Source organism: Salmo salar, chromosome ssa03 (assembly GCF_905237065.1).
Source record: "Salmo salar chromosome ssa03, Ssal_v3.1, whole genome shotgun sequence".
In the NCBI taxonomy this organism is placed as follows: Eukaryota; Metazoa; Chordata; class Actinopteri; order Salmoniformes; family Salmonidae; genus Salmo; species Salmo salar.
In genome coordinates, this window is record NC_059444.1 from 37,220,101 (window position 1) to 37,238,538 (window position 18,438).

The following is an 18,438-nucleotide window of genomic DNA, read 5'->3' on the forward strand; positions in this document are numbered from 1 at the left end:
CTGCCTCTCTGTGTAAAGACTCATGTACAGTTGAAATAAGGTTGCTAAGTCACATGGTGTAAGAGCTATTCACATTTTAATATTGTAATCATGCACTTTGTTGGTAGTTCCTAACTAGCTGCATTGACTGTGGCCAGGCTGCCTACACAATTGCCGTGTGATTATGAAACTGTGCTTTGTTGAACATATTTTTTCTTCATAAAACTCAAAATCGATCGCAAGCTATTGATGTTCGAAGGTCCGAATGTTTGGCAAATATCGAATCTCAAAGGAACTTTACCACGGTACCCGAACCGTTCTCTTTCCATTCCATCACAGCTGTTGTGATTTTTTTTTAATACGGTATGACTTTAGTCGCATAATAACAGTGGATGGAAACGTGGATACTGCTTCTCCAGTTTTTACTGCAGCAGTCCATACTGTGGAATAATTGTTGGCAACCACCCAGCTCACAAAAACTGTCTCAATGGCCATATATTGACAATGGGTGGTACTCTAGGCTATTTCTTGATGTGGATGAAATGAGCCAAAAGTTATTGGTCTAATGAAGCAAAATGGAATCATTTATTAATTATGATATTAAAGATAACGATTATCATTAGAATATTTTCATCAACTTAATACGTTTATTCAATGTTCTTTTACACTTATTAGACTTTTAATAAATCGTGTTATTAGAATTAGATTATTTGAGATTCGAGATTATAGTGTTATTATTTTATTTTCCCTCAAATATTAAAAGTAATATCTGAAGCACTTGGGTCTATGCTTCGTGCGTTAACCAATGCATCTCTCTCTGTGTGTCTCTGTGTCTCTCTCTCTCTCTCTCTCTCTCTCTCTCTCGCTCACTTTCGCTCTCTCTCTCTCTCTCTCTCTCTCTCTCTCTCTCTCTCTCTCTCTCTCTCTCTCTCTCTCTGTCTCTCTCCCCGATATGATATGTTGATAGGAACTGGAGTCGCCCGCGCTACTTTCCGATTGCCAGTTGAAACGCATTAGCGGCTCTCTCCCTTGATTATAAGAAGCGCAGACGGGGAGTCAGGGCGCGCTATGGCCTCTAAAGAGAACACCGCTGAAGGTTTCTTTCACGTCAGCAAGGAAAATACAGGTAAGCGCAAAACTGCTCTTTTAAAATCACTGTCATGCTCAACACCTGCTGTAGCCGACATACTATATTTCCTGGGCAGAATGCAGAGCCTATCGCTGTTATGAATTCCAATGGTTATTTTATTGAACATGTCACTCTCTTTGACGTTCCATGTTCTCCCTGCGCAGGCTAAAGGCTGTGTAAGCCCACGTCAGGAATGATAACCTGTTATTCCTATCGATCCGAATCGAAATATTTAGGCTACGTTGAGATTGCTTTGGTTCCCGCTGCCTGCTCTGTATTTACCACAATCATACTGTAAACGGTTATTAAACCACACTTCTGTCAGTAGCGAGTTGGTTATATGTGTGTTATTGCAAATACGTGCCTGCCTGTGCGTGCCTCTGGGTGCTTTGACTTGGCTTTAATAGTTTTCATTTGAGTGTGGTTGTGTGTAGGGGTGTTATGCGCGAACAATCATTTTGTTTGAAGCTTGCAGTCATGAGTTTCTGCATTGAGAGGCCCTCTACACTGAAGAGATGGGCTATAGTGCCCTTAGGGTGTGCAGCGCTCAGCATACCACTGTTTAGTACACACACACACACACACACACACACACACACACACACACACACACACACACACACACACACACACACACACACACACACACACACACACACACACACACACACTGAGAGTTATATTTATACATGTGACAAGCACATCACACTCACGTTGGTCACACATGCCAACACAATGGTAGTGTCTGACATATACACACACACACAAACACATTACACACACACACCGACTGACACCATTGGACAGAAGGGTGTTAAAAGGGTGTCTCTCACTGTTAATTATCGTGACGGCAAATTAAACCCTTGTTTGTTTCTGGATTTGGCTGTGGTAATGACCAGTCAGAGCTAAAGGTACAGAGAGTCCAGGAAGGAAGGGATGTGTGGTGGGCACTCATGGAGAAAGAGCAGGTCCATTAGACAATCAAGGCAGGTTTTTAACTTCGCCAGCAGATCCGACCCGCGTGCTTAAAGCTACACTAGGGTCAGACAGGCTTCCTCTGTGTAGATTAAGACACGGCGGAGCCGGCACCAGAAATGTCTCAGAAGACGTCCCTCAATCCAGGGATGAGAAATGCATTGTACTCCGAATTGTCCCCTTATTACAACTGTTACCCTGAGAAGATTGAACGACTGTTACAACAAGCAGTCGTTCAATCTTGTCAGTGTAACATTTGGGAGTACAATGCATTTTTCATTCCTGGATTGAGGTAGGGTGAATTCAGAAAGAGTGGGACATCATATAAACTGGGACAGCTTAATCCTGACACATTTATTTATTGGTCTGATGAGAGAAAGTCAACACTATTGTGACTAAGCCCTTGCAGAGAAACCACATGATCAAAAGTACATAACTTCGTTGGTGTGACATCTTGGTGTGACATCGTAGAGCAAGCGTCAAGGGGGAAGCTCACCCTGCGAAGCACACAGTAAGATAAGTGACAGATTTTTTTCTGTTTTGATGTTAAGGTTATAAAACTGTCATAAATAATGCATTGTGCCAAATTGTGATGTAAATGTGCATACTATTTACATGTACTATTGCATCAATATACATTAAAAAGTTGCCAACATTTTGTTTACCTTTTGTATTTCAATCATTTTTGTTGTTGTCCCGCTTAACTAACTATAGCTAGCTAAAGTAGGACGGCTTGTAGTAATATATCCTGTAAACATGTTTTTTTGTAGTACTGTTATTGCTACTGTTATTTTAGTGAATTCAGAAAAAGTGGGTTTCTAACTGGTTCAGACATCTATCCAATATATTATCCCATCACATGTTTCCTAATCACACATAATTGAATTGAATTGTCATTGGAGTACAATTAGGATTATAATCATCGTGTCTCGGTTCATCTAACCTGCTGTCGTAGTCTACCAAATGCAAACAGAAAATATGGTTTGGATTCAGCGTACACAAATGAGTGTGTCATGCCTCTGTGAATATGATATCAACATTAGTTTTTTTGTGTGATTAGGAACATCTTGAGGATTTTAGAAATGTGTTGGGCTAATGTGTTGGATAGATGTTGAAAGAGGTTACAGAAGACGGAAATGCAAAATGTGTCCCACTTATTCAAAATTCATGCTACGTTTTGCGAAAAATATCTTGCGCTGGCTCCACTGTGTTTTCATCTACGCAGGAAGCCTGTCCGACCCAAATGAAGCTGTAAGCAAGCGGGTCGGATTTGCTGCCAAGGTTTTAACTCATCCTCTCCTTTCCCATCTCTCTCTTTCATTCCTTACTTCTCTCTCTAATGGTAGTTCAGCATATGCTGTGGCCGGGCCTTCTGTGGGAATGCCCAGTGTTAAGGGCTTTAATTGAGTGGTTTTTAAGCATGAAACACAACGACAATCTCACTGCCGATAGACTGCCGATAGGTACTTATCATAGTGGCAGGCCGTTCCTTTTCTTGCTAGAACAAAAGCGTTATCTGCTGCTTGCCGACCCGGTAGCGACGAACCTACCAATTCTACTTGTGGAATCGCAATGCTCGTCAGTGGCCAACAACTTGACTTTGAGCCAATCAGAGAGAACGAACCCCGACGTGGGGCTGCCAACAAAAAAAGGGAAAAAGAGGGTATTTTCATCTACAGATGAACCAGTCACACTTCATATGCAATGTAGACTTTGGGATGGTAGAAAAAATACAATACAAAATATTTGTAAAAATGTGGACAACCCTTCAAATTAGTGGATTCGGCTATTTCAGCCATAAAATCGAGCACAAAGCCATGCTATCTCCACAGAACAAATTGGCAGTAGAATGGCCTTACTGAAGAGCTCAGTGACTTTCAACGTGGCACCATCATAGGTTCCAAATTGCCTCTGGAAGCTACGCCAGAACAATAACTATTTGTTGGTAGCTTCATGAAATGGGTTTCCATGGCCGAGCAGCTGCACACAAGCCTAAGATCTCAATGCGCAATGCCAAGAGTCGGCTGGAGTGGTGTAAAGCTTGCTTGCCACTGGACTCTGGAGCAGTGGAAACGCCTTCTCTGGAGTGATGAATCCCGCTTCACCCTCTGGCAGTCCGACGGACTAATCTGGGTTTGACGGATGCTAGGAGAACGCTACCTGCCCCAATGCATAGTGCTAACTGTAAAGTTTGGGGGAGGAGGAATAATGGTCTGGGGCTGTTTTTCATGGTTCGCGCTCCTTAGTTTCAGTGAAGGGAAATCTTAACGCTACAGCATACAATAACATTCTAGACGATTCTGTGCTTCCAATTTTGTGGCAACAGTTTGGGGAAGGCCCTTTCCTGTTTCAGCATGACAATGCCCGCATGCACAAAGCGAGGTCCATACAGAAATGGTTTGTCGAGATCGGTGTGGAAGAACTTGACTGGCCTGCACAGAGCCCTGACCTCAACCCCACAAACATATTTGGGATGAATTAGAACACCGACTGCGAGCCAGGCCTAATCGCCAAATATCAGTGGCCGACCTCACTAATGCTAAGTCCCCGCAGCAATGTTCCAACATCTAGTGGAAAGCCTTCCCAGAAGAGTGGAGTCTGTCATAGCAGCAAAGGGGGGACCAACTCCATATTAATGCCCATGATTTTGGAATGAGATGTTCAAGGAGCAGGTGTCCACATACTTTGGTCATGTAGTGTAGCTAGCCAAGTGCACAGGCACGATGCACACAACACTAAATACTTCCAACTAGCTAACCACTATAGCTAGTATTGATATTATAATACAATTGCAATGGATTAGCTAGTTTCCATGAATCAGCTGCCTGTGTTAGCTGCTGAATTAGTGCAGTGTCCATAGCAAGCTAGCTATGTTTTGCTAGTTAGCAAATGCGCTAATGTTAGCTAGCTAGCTAAACATTTGGCTATGGGCTGGCACTGGCATAATGGGAATTTTAAATGTTATTTTTTATTTTTTATTTCACCTTTATTTAACCAGGTAGGCCAGTTGAGAATAAGTTCTCATTTACAACTGAGACCTGGCCAAGATAAAGCAAAGCAATGCGACGAAAACAACATAGAGTTACACATGGGATAAAGAAATGTACAGTCAATAACACAATAGAAAAATCTGTATACAGTGTGTGCAAATGAAGTAAGGAGGTAAGGCAATGAATAGGCCAATAGTGGTGAAGTAATTACAATTTAGCAATTTACACTGGAGTGATATATGTGCAGATGAGGATGTGCAAGTAGAAATACTGGTGTGCAAAAGAGCAGAAAAACCAAAACAAATATGGGGATGAGGTAGGTAGTTGGTTGGATGGGCTATTTACAGATGGGCTGTGTACAGCTGCAGTGATTGGTAAGCTGCTCTGACATCTGATGCTTAAAGTTAGTGAGGGAGATATAAGTCTCCAACTTCAGTGATTTTTGCAATTCGTTCCAGTCATTGGCAGCAGAGAACTGGAAGGAAAGGCGTCCAGAGGAGGTGGTGGCTTTGGGGATGACCAGTAAAATATACCTGCTGGAGCGTGTGCTACGGGTGGGTGTTGCTATGGTGACCAGTGAGCTGAGATAAGGCGGAGCTTTACCCAGCAAAGACTTATAGATGCCCTGGGTTGGCCAGTGGGTTTGGCGATGAATATGTAGCGAGTACCAGCCAATGAGAGCATACAGGTCGCAGTGGTGGGTAGTATATGGGGCTTGGGTGACAAAACGGATGGCACTGTGATAGACTGCATCCAATTTGCTGTGTAGAGTGTTGGAGGCTATTTTGAGTGAAGGAGGCTTTGTTGCGAAATAGGAAGCTGATTCTAGATTTAACATTGGATTGGAGATGCTTAATGTGATTCTGGAAGGAGAGTTTACAGTCTAGCCAGACACCTAGGTATTTATAGTTGTCCACATATTCTAAGTCAGAACCGTCCAGAGTAGTGATGCTAGTCGAGCGGGCAGGTGCAGGCAGCGATCGGTTGAAGAGCATGCATTTCGTTTTACTAGAATTTAAGAGTAGTTGGAGGCCATGGAAGGAGAGTTGTATGACGTTGAAGCTTGTTTGGAGGTTTGTTAACACAGTGTCCAAAGAAGGGCCAGATATATAGGTGCCATCTGTTTAGAGGTGGATCAAAGAATCACCCGCAGCAAGAGCGACATCATTGATATATACAGAGAAAAGAGTCGGCCCAAGAATTGAACCCTGTGGCAGCCCCATAGAGACTGCCAGAGGTCCGGACAACAGGCCCTCCGATTATGGAGAGTGAATTCTTGCTGGGCAGTTAATGTAGTTGTGGCCATAGTATCAACAAGGGCTTTCTACAAAATAGCAACATTAGCGCAGATAGCTTTGAATCTAGACCATAAGCAATATGCTCGGATATGCATTGCCAAATAACGCTACTGCCACCTTCTGTTTTGGAGAATTTTAACAAGACGTAGTGGCTGACGAGTTCCAAGGTCTTTGCTATTTGAACACAAAAAAGATTGACTGTTCACGGGTGCTAAATACTGTCGGCAGGCAAATGTTTGACAATCCTATCGCTGTGTCTGAGCTTTTACAGAGATTAAAGTTGATTACAGCTGCATTAACTCTCTGTCTTTCTCTGATCCTTCCCTCCTCTGTCCCCATCCCCCTCTTCCGTCTTTTGACCAATCACATCAGCTCTTTTCACATCAGATCTTTTTCAGAGATGATCAGATTAGTCAAGAGACCAATTAGTGAAAAAAAGATCAGAATTGGGCTGCCTGTGTAAACGCAGCCTTAGTATTTGAAAGCTTATGGTGTCTTTTGGATATGGAAGCTTAAGAAATAGTGTGATGTGTATCAACTATTTGGTAAAACTTTGATAAAACTTCCTTTAACATAACATTTTACTAAAGCTGTTTGCCATGCCCCTCTGTCTCTTTTGTCTCATAGTGTGACTGTACCTCCATATCAGTTCCACCTCTGGGGCTAAATATAAAAACAGTTTCATTTCCTCTTGTTTTCTCGTGTATATGTGTCTGTGCCGTGGTGTTTGTAATGTTGCATGTAAGAGAGCGTTTTTGTGAGAGAGGAATTTACTTGCAGTATTGACTTTTGTTTCATGCCTTCTTTCCACAGAGAGCATCAGGAGGCTCATTGATAAACAATCTATCAAGTTTGTGCGAGCTGTAAAGCAGGACACCAAGCACGGCAAATCAGAGGACAGGATACTGGTGAGGCCCCTTCACAATACACTCTACTGTCAGAAATCTGGATTCTATATCTCAAGTCAATGTAGTGTATTTTGAACTTTAAATTAGAGTACAATCCATTTTAATCGGGCATTCAAGCTTGGTGGTCCACACACTCCCCGAGGAGCAAACGGGATACCATGGGGCATTGAGTCCATCCTTTCAACCTTTATTAGAAGTGGCAGTGTGCCTCTAATGCCAGAGGCGTGGGGATGGTGTGTATGTGTGTGCGCGCGTGTGTGCGTGCGTGCGCGTGTGCTCATGCCAGTATGTGTGTGCCTGAGGGTGTGTAAGCGGACTGAGAGGTGTCCTAGCAGCTTGTGCCAGCCATCACACACACTTCCGGACATTGCTGCTTTTGAGACATCCTCAATTAGTCACCCGTATCAGTTACTAATGACACACACACACACACACACACACACACACACACACACACACACACACACACACACACACACACACACACACACACACACACACACACACACACACACACACACACACACACACACACACACGACACAAAGGTCGTAGAGGAGTAAGAGCACAAGCTCATTTCCTCTTCCTGCTGAGTGTAAACTGGTGCTGGGTAGAGAGAAGACTAGCTGTCATTACCACTCACCCCCTCTATTTTTGCCCCTGTCTAGTCTTTGTTTCCTTTTCTTCTCCTCTGTATCTGTCCATCTATATTACTCTCCCATCTCCCTTCCCCCTCCCTGCTCTCTCGCTTTTCTCCCTGCTCATCATCTCTCATCTTGCCCTTCTCTCCTCCCTTCCTCCATCTTTATCTCAACACATAGAGCTGTGTTGAACCACTCTGCTCCCTCCTTTATCCGACAGAACTCAATTAGGCCTCAGGAGAATGTTAGTCTAAATGGGTTTTGCTGATGCAACTTCTCAAAACACTTATGGCGTAACATGGCATGATGACAAGTAAAACATAGCATAGAGGCCTACATGTGTATTGTGCATATGTAAATGTTTGTAAATGGACAGAGCTTTTGGAACAAAGTGTAGGGTATCTAAAACACACACAGGCATGCATGCAGTGAGCTCGCTGTTGAATACGTAGCCTACTACACTTCATCTACTCTTTGTTTGTCCCTCTCTCCCTGTCTCTCTCTCTCTATGTCCTTTCTCCCTCTGGGGTTGTGCTGGTATTCAGCTGTCTATGTGCGTCTACTGTTCCAGCTGTCACGCTGTGCCTCACAGACACATGCACACACACATAGCCACACACATACACACAGACACAGACAGTCTCACCCTCCTAGTGCCTTTCATTCAGACAGACACATAGTATGCTCAGCAAGACATCCACCACCGTGCTGAGGGCAACGTTATGAAGAGTAACAACATACGCCCAGATACACAAACAACCACATAAACACACCCTGTCATGCACACACAAACTGGAACACACACAGAGGGCATGCATTTCGGAGCACTCATTTGAAGATTAGCGCCAACTCCAAAACAAAACATCTTCAAAGACAGCGAGGAGGGAAGGAGGGAGGGGCAGAGGAAAAGGAGGGGTGGTGCGAGTCGAGGGGGGCATCAGGGAAAGGGGTGATGGGAGCTCAGAGCAGCGGAGGAGAGGGGGAAAGGAAGTAAGAAATCTGATGTGTTTTGATGACCCAATTGCTGCCTTTTCTACCCTCGTCCATTATTTATCTCGATCCGTTTCTCGATTTGGCCCGTCATCGGTTCCCAGCTCCCTTTCTCCTCGCTAATAAAGGCCCTATTACTGGGATGGGATCGCTACAGTGTGACACTCCAAACACAGTCGGATGTCTCAAACCTTTTCTCCGCTTAGATCTCCACATTCTCTGTTAGTCTCCTGTAACTACAAGGTACAAGGAGGGATCTGTCAACAGGGTAGGCTACTTGTAGAGACGTCCAACGGCAGGAGAGAAGGAGAGCTGTTTATCTTAAACGCAACAGAGTACCTCACTCGGATTTGTATTAGCGCCACATAATGAAGACTGAAAATACTTGAATTGAATCAAGATTGCTTTTTTTGTCATGTGAGTTCTGGTAGTCAACTAAAGAGGTTGACACATGCACATCATCGTTGGATACAACAGAGTACCTGTTGGGGAATGCCGTAATGGTTGGATGTCTGTAGATGGCAGGCTTCTAATGGTGGTTTGATTGATCTGTTGATCTGATGATAGATGTCTTACTACAGGGATATTGCTCTGTCTATAAACAGGGATGTGTTAGTCTCCGTACCCTCCCCCCCTCTCGCCCCACTCTCTCCCTCCCCTCTCCCAGATCCCTTTAATGTTCCACAGGGCTCGGTTGTAAGTCTCTTTGAGTTAGGGTTGTGCAGACTTTTATGTGAGCAAAATCTGCAACAAGATGTGTTTTTAAGCCAGCATTTTCTCCCTCATTTGCCTCCTCCCTCCATCTATCACTCTCTATCCATCTCTCCCTCTTTCTCTCCGTCTCTTTTTAAAGGCTGCTTATAGAGCAGGACCTGGGGCAGCTGTGCTTTCAAACGCGACCTTACTCTCTGCCAGACTGTCTGCCAGGGAAGATGGAAAGGTTGTGTCCTTTTGATGCTGGGTTCACCTGGGTGAAAGCAGACTGTCCCGAGTCTCTTGGGGATTTTGTGTGTTTGCGCACCAGTGTGTGTGCGTGTGTGTGTGTGTATGTGTGTGTGTGTGTGTGCGCATGTGTGTGTGTGTGTGTGTGTGTGTGTGTATGTGTGTGCACGTCTCCGTGAGTATGTGTGTGCGCACAAGTGCGTGTGTTTGGGTGGCCGGTATGCGCACACACATACTCAAGGGGACGTGCACACACATGCACACACATGCGCGCGCACGCACATACACACGCACACACACTGGTGCGCATACACACAAAATTCCCAAGAGACACTGGGGATTTTGTGTGAATGCAGGCACACACACCCGTTCTTCAAAACTGTCTTAGGCAGAGCCAGAGAGACGGGATCCTAGATTAGAGCGGCCAGGGCCCGGTTTCTCAAAAGCATCTTAAGTCTAAATTGATCGTTAGGACTTCATAGGAGCATAGTTAAATCTCAGAGCTGGTTCACAAAAACCATCTTTACTAGTTCAGGTTTTATTAGTAGTATGTACGGGACACACATGGTATACACTGTCCAACAAAATACTTAATTGCAGGTTCCTGCTCGACAATGCAACAACAATAAGAAAGAATAAAATAATAGAATATGAACATAAAGTAAATGGTTCAGTAGAATAAAATAAACATTTTTGCATAAGTGTAATACAGGAAGGCACATTTTATAGTCCAATATTTACACGTGTTTTAGGAAAGGGGTGGTTTGGGGGCAAGTGTTTAAATTCTGAAGTATTTTTTTCAGTCATAATAAGCATATGGTAGCAGCAGTTGTGATGTGTGTGTAGCATGAATGTATATATGTGTGTCTGTGTCTGTGTGGTGTGTGTGTGTGTGTGTGTGTGTGTGTGTGTGTGTGTGTGTGTGTGTGTGTGTGTGTGTGTGTGTGTGTGTGTGTGTGTGTGTGGATGAGTGCCAAGGTGCGGAGAGTCAGTGCAGGTGGTCAGTTCATTTCAAGTGTTCAGTAGTCTGATGGCTTGTAGATAGAAACTGTCTCTGAGTCTGACGGTAAGTAAGTGAACAGCTCGTGGCTGGGGTGTGTGGGGTCCTTGATGATGCGGAGGGCCTTCCTTCACCACCCGCTGGAGGGTCTTGTGGTTGTGTATGGAGAAATTCCTGTGTCTTGAGGGGTACTTACTTGTAATTAATGTGTACTTATATAGTACATTATCCATCCTGACAACTTGGCCCTCGTTTTAAGGCTTCTGGAAGTGACATCCAAGTGGGAGGATAAATACACTAGTACACCACAGAGTACATGTAATATCTGCGTATGTACAATGTAATTACTAGGTGTTACACAGGATTTAGCTAGTTCAAATGAAGTGTGTCTTGAGGGGTTCTTACTTGTAATTATTGTGTACCTACATAGTACGTTACCTAGATATATATAGTTACCTATGAGCAATTACCATATAATGACTTAATACTCATTAGCAAGTGAAAACAAAATATGAGCTTCTACTTTAGTCAACTTTATTGCAAAGTAAAAATACCTTACATTTCTTGCAAAATAATAAGTATTTTTATTGTTGGATTCATAATGGGATTAATTAGAATAAAGAAAGATATAGGCCAATGCAGTAACATAAAATAAATATTTGAATAGTGGTGACTCAAATCAAATCAGAAGCCTATAGTACGTTGAGTAGCCTTTTTAACATTACAAGAAACAATGGAAATTGACAATGTCTGTGTCTTCATCTGTTTTTTGTTTTTTGTAAGCATTTCCCCATCCAGGAGTCTGATACCTTGTGTGAATCTATGGTAGAGAAGAAGAATGTATGACAATTTAGCAAAGACACTCTACAATTAGCCTACTAGCGCTGGCTAGCTATCATCAGAGACAGTATAGAAACCTTCTTCCAATATCTATGCTATCATCATTATCATGATTTCTATAATTTAGGATTTAGGCTTAGCCTAGCTACCTAGCTAGATGGCTATCCAGCTAACATCATACTAATAATAGTGCTTGCTATAACTTATAAGCTAGCTAGTGTTGACATTGAAAAATAACTACGCATACTTGTGTGTTGACACAAGTAGCTAGCTAGCTAACGTTAACATGTTGGGTGTGTCTCGCGTAATACCATTGCATACCGTACAGATACCCTGAGAACAAGGTTCAGGGAAGTTAAGACCATCAAGCCCAGCTAGCTAGCTATTTGCCAGCTTTAGGTAGCTAGCTAGGTAATGTTAGCTGTCAAGGCATGGAAAGTCTATTCTGTAGATATGAACTAAGTTAACTAGCTAGCTAACACAGTTGCAGTGTTGGAGTAGTGAACTACATATAGTTCAACTTGTAATTTAACAAAATTTTGCAATAGCTTGGTTGAACTAAATTCAAATCTAGGTAGTGTTTTCAGTACTTAATTAATTGTTTTGCCATGTAGTGTTGTCAGACCTGCCTAATTCTCACTTGAAACAGTTTTTGTGTTTAAATTACACATTCTGTTAACATATGACCCCAAAGTGATCGATTCTTGCAATGTATAGGCTATGACATTTCAGATTTACATATGATAATTTTTCACAAAGTAGTTTGTTTGTAGTGAACACATTTTTTTGAAGTAACTTTATTTAAGTCAACTATGTTTTTTGAAGGGGTAGCTTTAGTGTAGCATAATCAACATTTTACTGCAGTCTCAGCACAAATTGTTGGCACATTCGAGGTCGTCGTTATTTTGAGTGCATTGCGTAGATCTTGACGTGATGCCAAAATTCCTGGGATAAATAAATAAGAGCACCAATGCATCCCATCCAAAAGTGAGAATGTTCTTCAACCGTGAAACCCTTGCAAAGTTACAAGGTGAAATAAGAAGTTATCTTATGACAATTTTAAGTTAATTTATAAACCATTATTCAACCAAGCTTAATAGGCTCACAATTTGGTAAACACTGAATTAATATCTCACAATTATGCCATAGGCTAACTATTTATGAATGTGTAAAAAATGTTGATTGATGGTTAGTAAAGTAATTCCCCCATTGTCAAGCCCTGCCCTGCTTTTATTTTTTTATGGGTTAGATCAACTTTAATATTGAAGATAGATTGTGGCTTCTGTCAATGTAATTGGCTGCATCATTTCCAATTCCCCATATCTTTTGGTAAATATACTGTACCAGTCAAAAGTTTGGACACCTACTCATTCCAGGGTTTTTCTTATTTTTACTATTTTCTACATTGTAGAATAATAGTGAAGACATCAAAACTATGAAATAACACATATTGAATCATGTAGTAACCAAAAAAGTGTTAAACAAATCAAATGATATGTTATATCTGAGATTCTTTAAAATAGCCAGCCTTTGCCTTGATGACAGCTTTGCACACTCTTTTGTTTTGCTAACAGTATTCATTATATTATTGATCAATTGACTATGACTTTTCAAATAACCCAGCAGTGCTATTTGCAGAGTTATCTCCAGGTAAATGGTGTAATTCTTCAGCCATTCTTGAACCTGAGACCAAAAACCAGCTACATACAGTGCATTTGGAAAGTATTCAGACCCCTTGACTTTTTCCAAATGTATTTTTTTTTTTTTATAATAACAGTTTATTTTTTCATATGTATTAAAAATAAAAAAGAGAAAGACCTTATTTACATAAGTATTCAGACCCTTTGCTTTGATACTCTAAATTGAGCTCAGGTGCATCCTATTTCCATTGATCATCCTTGAGATGTTTCTACAACTTGATTGGAGTCCACCTGTGGTAAATTCAATTGATTGGAAATGGCGTAGCCAAGATTGGGTAGCAGTCGGATGTCTGTTTTGTCTTGTCCTGTCCCGTCTCGTGTATATATCGTTTTCTTCGTATATATTTCATTGATATTTTTGATATTTTTAATCTCAATTTCCATCTCCTGCAACCCGCCTCTCCCAATGTGGTAAGGATCCGCTATTTTTTATACTTTAGAACCGGAACCCCCCTCAGAAGCTAGCCAGTTAACTAGTTACTAGCTAGTCGTCAGTTAGCCACTGCTAGCGGTCATCACCGTTAACTCGGACATGAGCCAGCCTGAGCCCGGTCAATTCCTGCCAGTCTGCACAGAGCTATATCAACCCAGAGCATATCGGACTGCTTTTTCTCTACCACAACTCCGGATTCCTACCGCAAGCTCTGAACCTTTACACCGGATCATCGCAGCTAGCTAGCTGCTATCCGAGTGGCTACTGCTGGCTAACGTCTCTGTCCCGAAGCAGGCACCAGTTAGCCTGGAGCTAGCCTCGAGCTAGGCTCATCTCCCGGCTAGCTGCAGAGGTCCATCATGGATGGATCGGCGGGGCTACAATACCTCTTTTGCCAATTGGCCTGGAGCCGTTACTGCCGACATGGAGCCCTGCCGATCCATCAGACTGGTCTGCCGACGTAACCGTACGAGGTGGTTTCAACAGGCTCTGTTGGTGTACTAGTGGTGTACTAGTGGGTTTATCCTCCCACATGGATGGCAAGGAGGTAGAGCTTGTCATAATGGGCAAAAATCACTGAAGTTGGAGTCTTATATCTCCCTCTCTAACTTTAAGCATCAGATGTCAGAGCAGCTTACCGATCACTGAACCTGTACACAGTCAATCTGTAAATAGCACACCCAACTACATCATCCCCATATTGTTACTTATCTTCTTGCTATCTTCTTGCTATTTTGCACCCCGGTATCTCTACTTGCACTTCATCATCTGCACATCTATCACTCCAGTGTTAATGCTAAACTGCTAAACTATTATTTCTCCTCTATGGCCTATTTATTGCCTTACCTCCCTACTCTTCTACATTTGCACACACTGTACATAGATCTTTCTATCGTGTTATTGACTGTACGTTTGTTTTTGTTACACTGCTTTGCTTTATCTTGGCCAGGTCGCAGTTCTAAATGAGAACTTGTTCTCAACTGGCCTACCTGGTTAAATAAAGGTGAAATATATATATATTTTTTAATTAAAAAACATTTGGAAAGGCACACACCTGTCTATATAAGGTCCCACAGTTGACAGTGCATGTCAGAGCAAAAACCAAGCCATGAGGTCGAAGGAATTATCCGTAAAGCTCCGAGACTGGATTGTATCGTGGCACAGATCTGGGGAAGGGTACCAAAAAATGTCTGCAGCATTGAAGGTCCCCAAGAACACAGTGACCATTCTTAAATGGAAGAAGTTTAGAACCACCAAGACTCTTCCTAGAGCTGGTTGCCCGGCCAAACTGAGCAATCGGGGGAGAAGGGCCTTGGTCAGGGAAGTGACCAAGAACCCGATGGTCACTCTGACAGAGCTCCAGAGTTCCCCCAGAAGGACAACCGTCTCTGCAGCACTCCACCAATCTGGCCTTTATGGTAGAGTGGCCAGATGGAAAACCCCTCCTCAGTAAAATACACGACAGCCCACTTGGAGTTTCCTTAAGTGCACCTAAAGGACTCTCAGACCATGAGAAACAAGATTCTCAGGTCTGATGAAACCAAGATTCAGCTATTTGGCCTGAATGCCAAGCGTCACGTCTGGAGGAAATCAGTGCCATCCCTACGGTGAAGCATGGTAGTGGGAGCATCATGCTGTGGGGATGTCTTTCATCGGCAGGGACTGGGAGACAAGTTAGGATCGAGGAAAAGATTAACGGAGTAAAGTACAGAGATCCTAATTTTTTATTTATTTAACTTTTTAACACTTTTTTTCTCCCCAATTTCGTGATATCCAATTGGTAGTTACATCCTTGTTCCATCGCTGCATCTCCCGTACGGACTCGGAAGACGCAAAGGTCGGGTGCCATGCGTCCTCTGAAACGCAATCCTGCCAATCCACACAGCTTCTTGACACACTGCCCACTTAACCCGGAAGCCAGCTGCACCAATGTGTCGGAGGAAACACCGTACAGCTGGCAACCGAAGTCAGCGTGCATGCGCCCGACTTCCACAAGGAGTCGCTAGAGTGTGATGGGACAAGGACATCCCAGCCAGCCAAACCCACCCCCCTAACCCGGACGACGCTGGGCCAATTTTGCGCCGTCTCATGGGTTTCTTGGTCACGGCCGGCTTCGACACAGCCGGAATTGAAACCGGATCTGCAGTGGCGCCTGACTGCTGTGTCACTCGGGAGGCCCCACAGAGAGATCGAGATGAAAACCTGCTCCAGAGCGCTCAGGACCTCAGACTGGGGTGAAGGTTTAACCTTCCAATAGGACAATGACCCTAAGCATACAGCCATGACAACGCAGGAGTGACTTCGGGACAAGTCTCTGAATGTCCTTGAGGGGCCCAGCCAGAGCGCGGACTTGAACCCGATTAAACATCTCTGGAGAGATGGGAAAATAGCTGTGCAGCGACACTCCCCATCTAACCTGACAGAGCTTGAGAGGATCTGCAGAGAAGAATGGGAGAAACTCCCAAAATACAGGTGTGCCAAGCTTGTAGCGTCATACCCAAGACTCTAGGCTGTAATCGCTACCAAAGGTGCTTCAACAAAGTACTGAGTAAAGGGTCTGAATACTTATGTAAATGTAATATTTCCATTTGTCTATGTCTAAAAAACAGTTTTTGTTTTGTCATTATGGGGTATTGTGTGTAAATTGATGAGAAAAAAAATATTTTATCCATTTTAGAATAAGGCTGTAAGGTGACAAAATGTGAAAAATTCAAGGGGTCTGAATACTTTCTGAATGCACTGTTTGGGCAGTAGTAAAACAAGTGATCTAATTATTCTATCTCGTCTCAGCCCTGCCTTCCTGAGATACTGTTGTTTCCCAAGTCAAATGCACCATTCAATGATTTAACAATAAATAAATACAAATGATTTAAACCCTCCGTTTTTTGCCATAGCGCTCATCAGCTTTCATGCATTTTAAACGAAAGCTGTCATGGCTCCACCTGTCACCCGAGGGCGGCAAAGATCGTCCCAGAGACTGTGATGTCACTGGTGCTTTCTGTTACTAATTATGATTTCTTTATAGAGAGGTGTGTTTTCTGTCAGCCTTTGTAGAAACTCGATTTCATTGCCATGTGTGTTTGTCTCCTGAGTGAGTTATCGAATCCTAATGTTTGTTGTTTTCCCATGTTTTACTTGTATCTACTGGTTTGACTTTTTCCCAGTAAAGTGTTTACGTGTATCCTAACAACTGGTTCCTCATCTGGTTCTCTCTGCTCCTGGGTCCTACCTCACCATGTCACAAAAGCTAGACCTGGGCCTGGGCATCAGACTCCAGATCCCTTTATAGCAGAGTTCTCTCAATGAGGTGCTTGGTTTTTAATTGGCTAACACTTATAAGGTGGTTTGTGAAAGGCTGACAAATAGTTTGTTTGGAAACTTGAGCATTTGTAACAAGCATGGTAACAAGCATTCGTGGTTACGCCTCTATAATTACGGACTGAAATGATCACCAGTTGCATGTTATTAGTACAGTAATTACATATGTAACTACACTGTAATGAGGACCCTTTCAAATGAATGGTTACCAAGATGTGTTTTAAAGGTGCTTGGTTAAAATCACCGGCGACAATAAAGACTGCTTCTGGGTGAGAAACTGCTGATTCGTAATAAAGTCGCACTTGAAATTGCTACGTTTTTTGCCCTTTCGCGTCTCTTTATACGCAGAAGATCCCCGCTAAACACACAATCTCTGTGGCCTCCGATAACTTCAGAATGAAGTTGACCCCAAATACAAAGTTGCCAATGTCTTTGCAATTGGAGGATAAAAGATGCTTCAAATGAAAAAACGAGATGAATGCATTAAAAGATAAATACAGTATTAAAAGATAAATACTATTATATTTCAATCATATTGAAATCAATTTCATGTTCATTTAATTGAGCTCTATTTTGCTAGTTCTTTTCGTAAAAGCGCCTGTAAGCCAAAGTTCCATCGCTATCGGGAAACCGGGGCCAAGTCTGGCAAACTCTGTGGCTTCGTCTCCCAGAGGCAGCGATGTGACGCGTTGCAGGTCTCGTTTGAAGTGCTGACCCAGAGCTTGATAGCTTATGATTAATATAAGCCAAACCATCCCTCCCTCCCAGCCTGCCTACCCACACTCCCTCCACACAGACCCACTCTGACTCTGCCTGGCTCTTTGAACTGTGAGTGTTTCACTCTGTGCCATCATGGCTGGAAGGGCACCTCTGCAGCCCCCCATCACAGACACTCCCGTCTCTAAAGATTCTCTTTAAGACTCGACTCCTCTGCCTCTTTAAGATTCTCCCTGTATGTCTCAGACGGCCAGGTTAAAGTCCCCCTATCTCATCACCCAGGTATCACATTGACTGTCTGATCCGGCTCGGCCAAAGTCATCTCCCCTCAGATATTAGGATTCTGATTGGTCATCTCAGAGCAGCTTGGAGAACGGTCTACTGTATATGTAGGAGGAGTCTGATGAGATTTCACAGACGGGCAAAGTTCTATGTTTTCTCTCTTCAAGGTTGTGATTGGATAGTTCAAATCAGTCAAGTGTATTTTTACATTAGCAGATGTCACAAAGTGTTTATACAGAAACCCAGCCTAAAACCCCAAACAGCAAGCAACGCAGATGTAGAAGCACAGTGGCTAG

At 43.0% G+C, this 18,438-nt stretch overlaps 1 protein-coding gene across 2 annotated transcripts in view; it reads left to right on the top strand.

Annotated features, from left to right (window-relative positions):
* The first annotated feature begins 914 nt into the window (after positions 1-914).
* The window catches only part of LOC106600234 (capping protein, Arp2/3 and myosin-I linker protein 3), a 50,134-nt gene continuing 32,610 nt past the window's right edge, over positions 915-18,438 (top strand). For both annotated transcript variants that reach the window (XM_045714798.1, XM_045714799.1), the window contains exons 1-2: positions 915-1,105; positions 7,185-7,279. In XM_045714798.1, the coding sequence (XP_045570754.1) occupies positions 1,048-1,105; positions 7,185-7,279 (153 nt within the window). In that variant the 5' untranslated portion in view covers positions 915-1,047. The remainder of the gene's footprint in view (positions 1,106-7,184; positions 7,280-18,438) is intronic.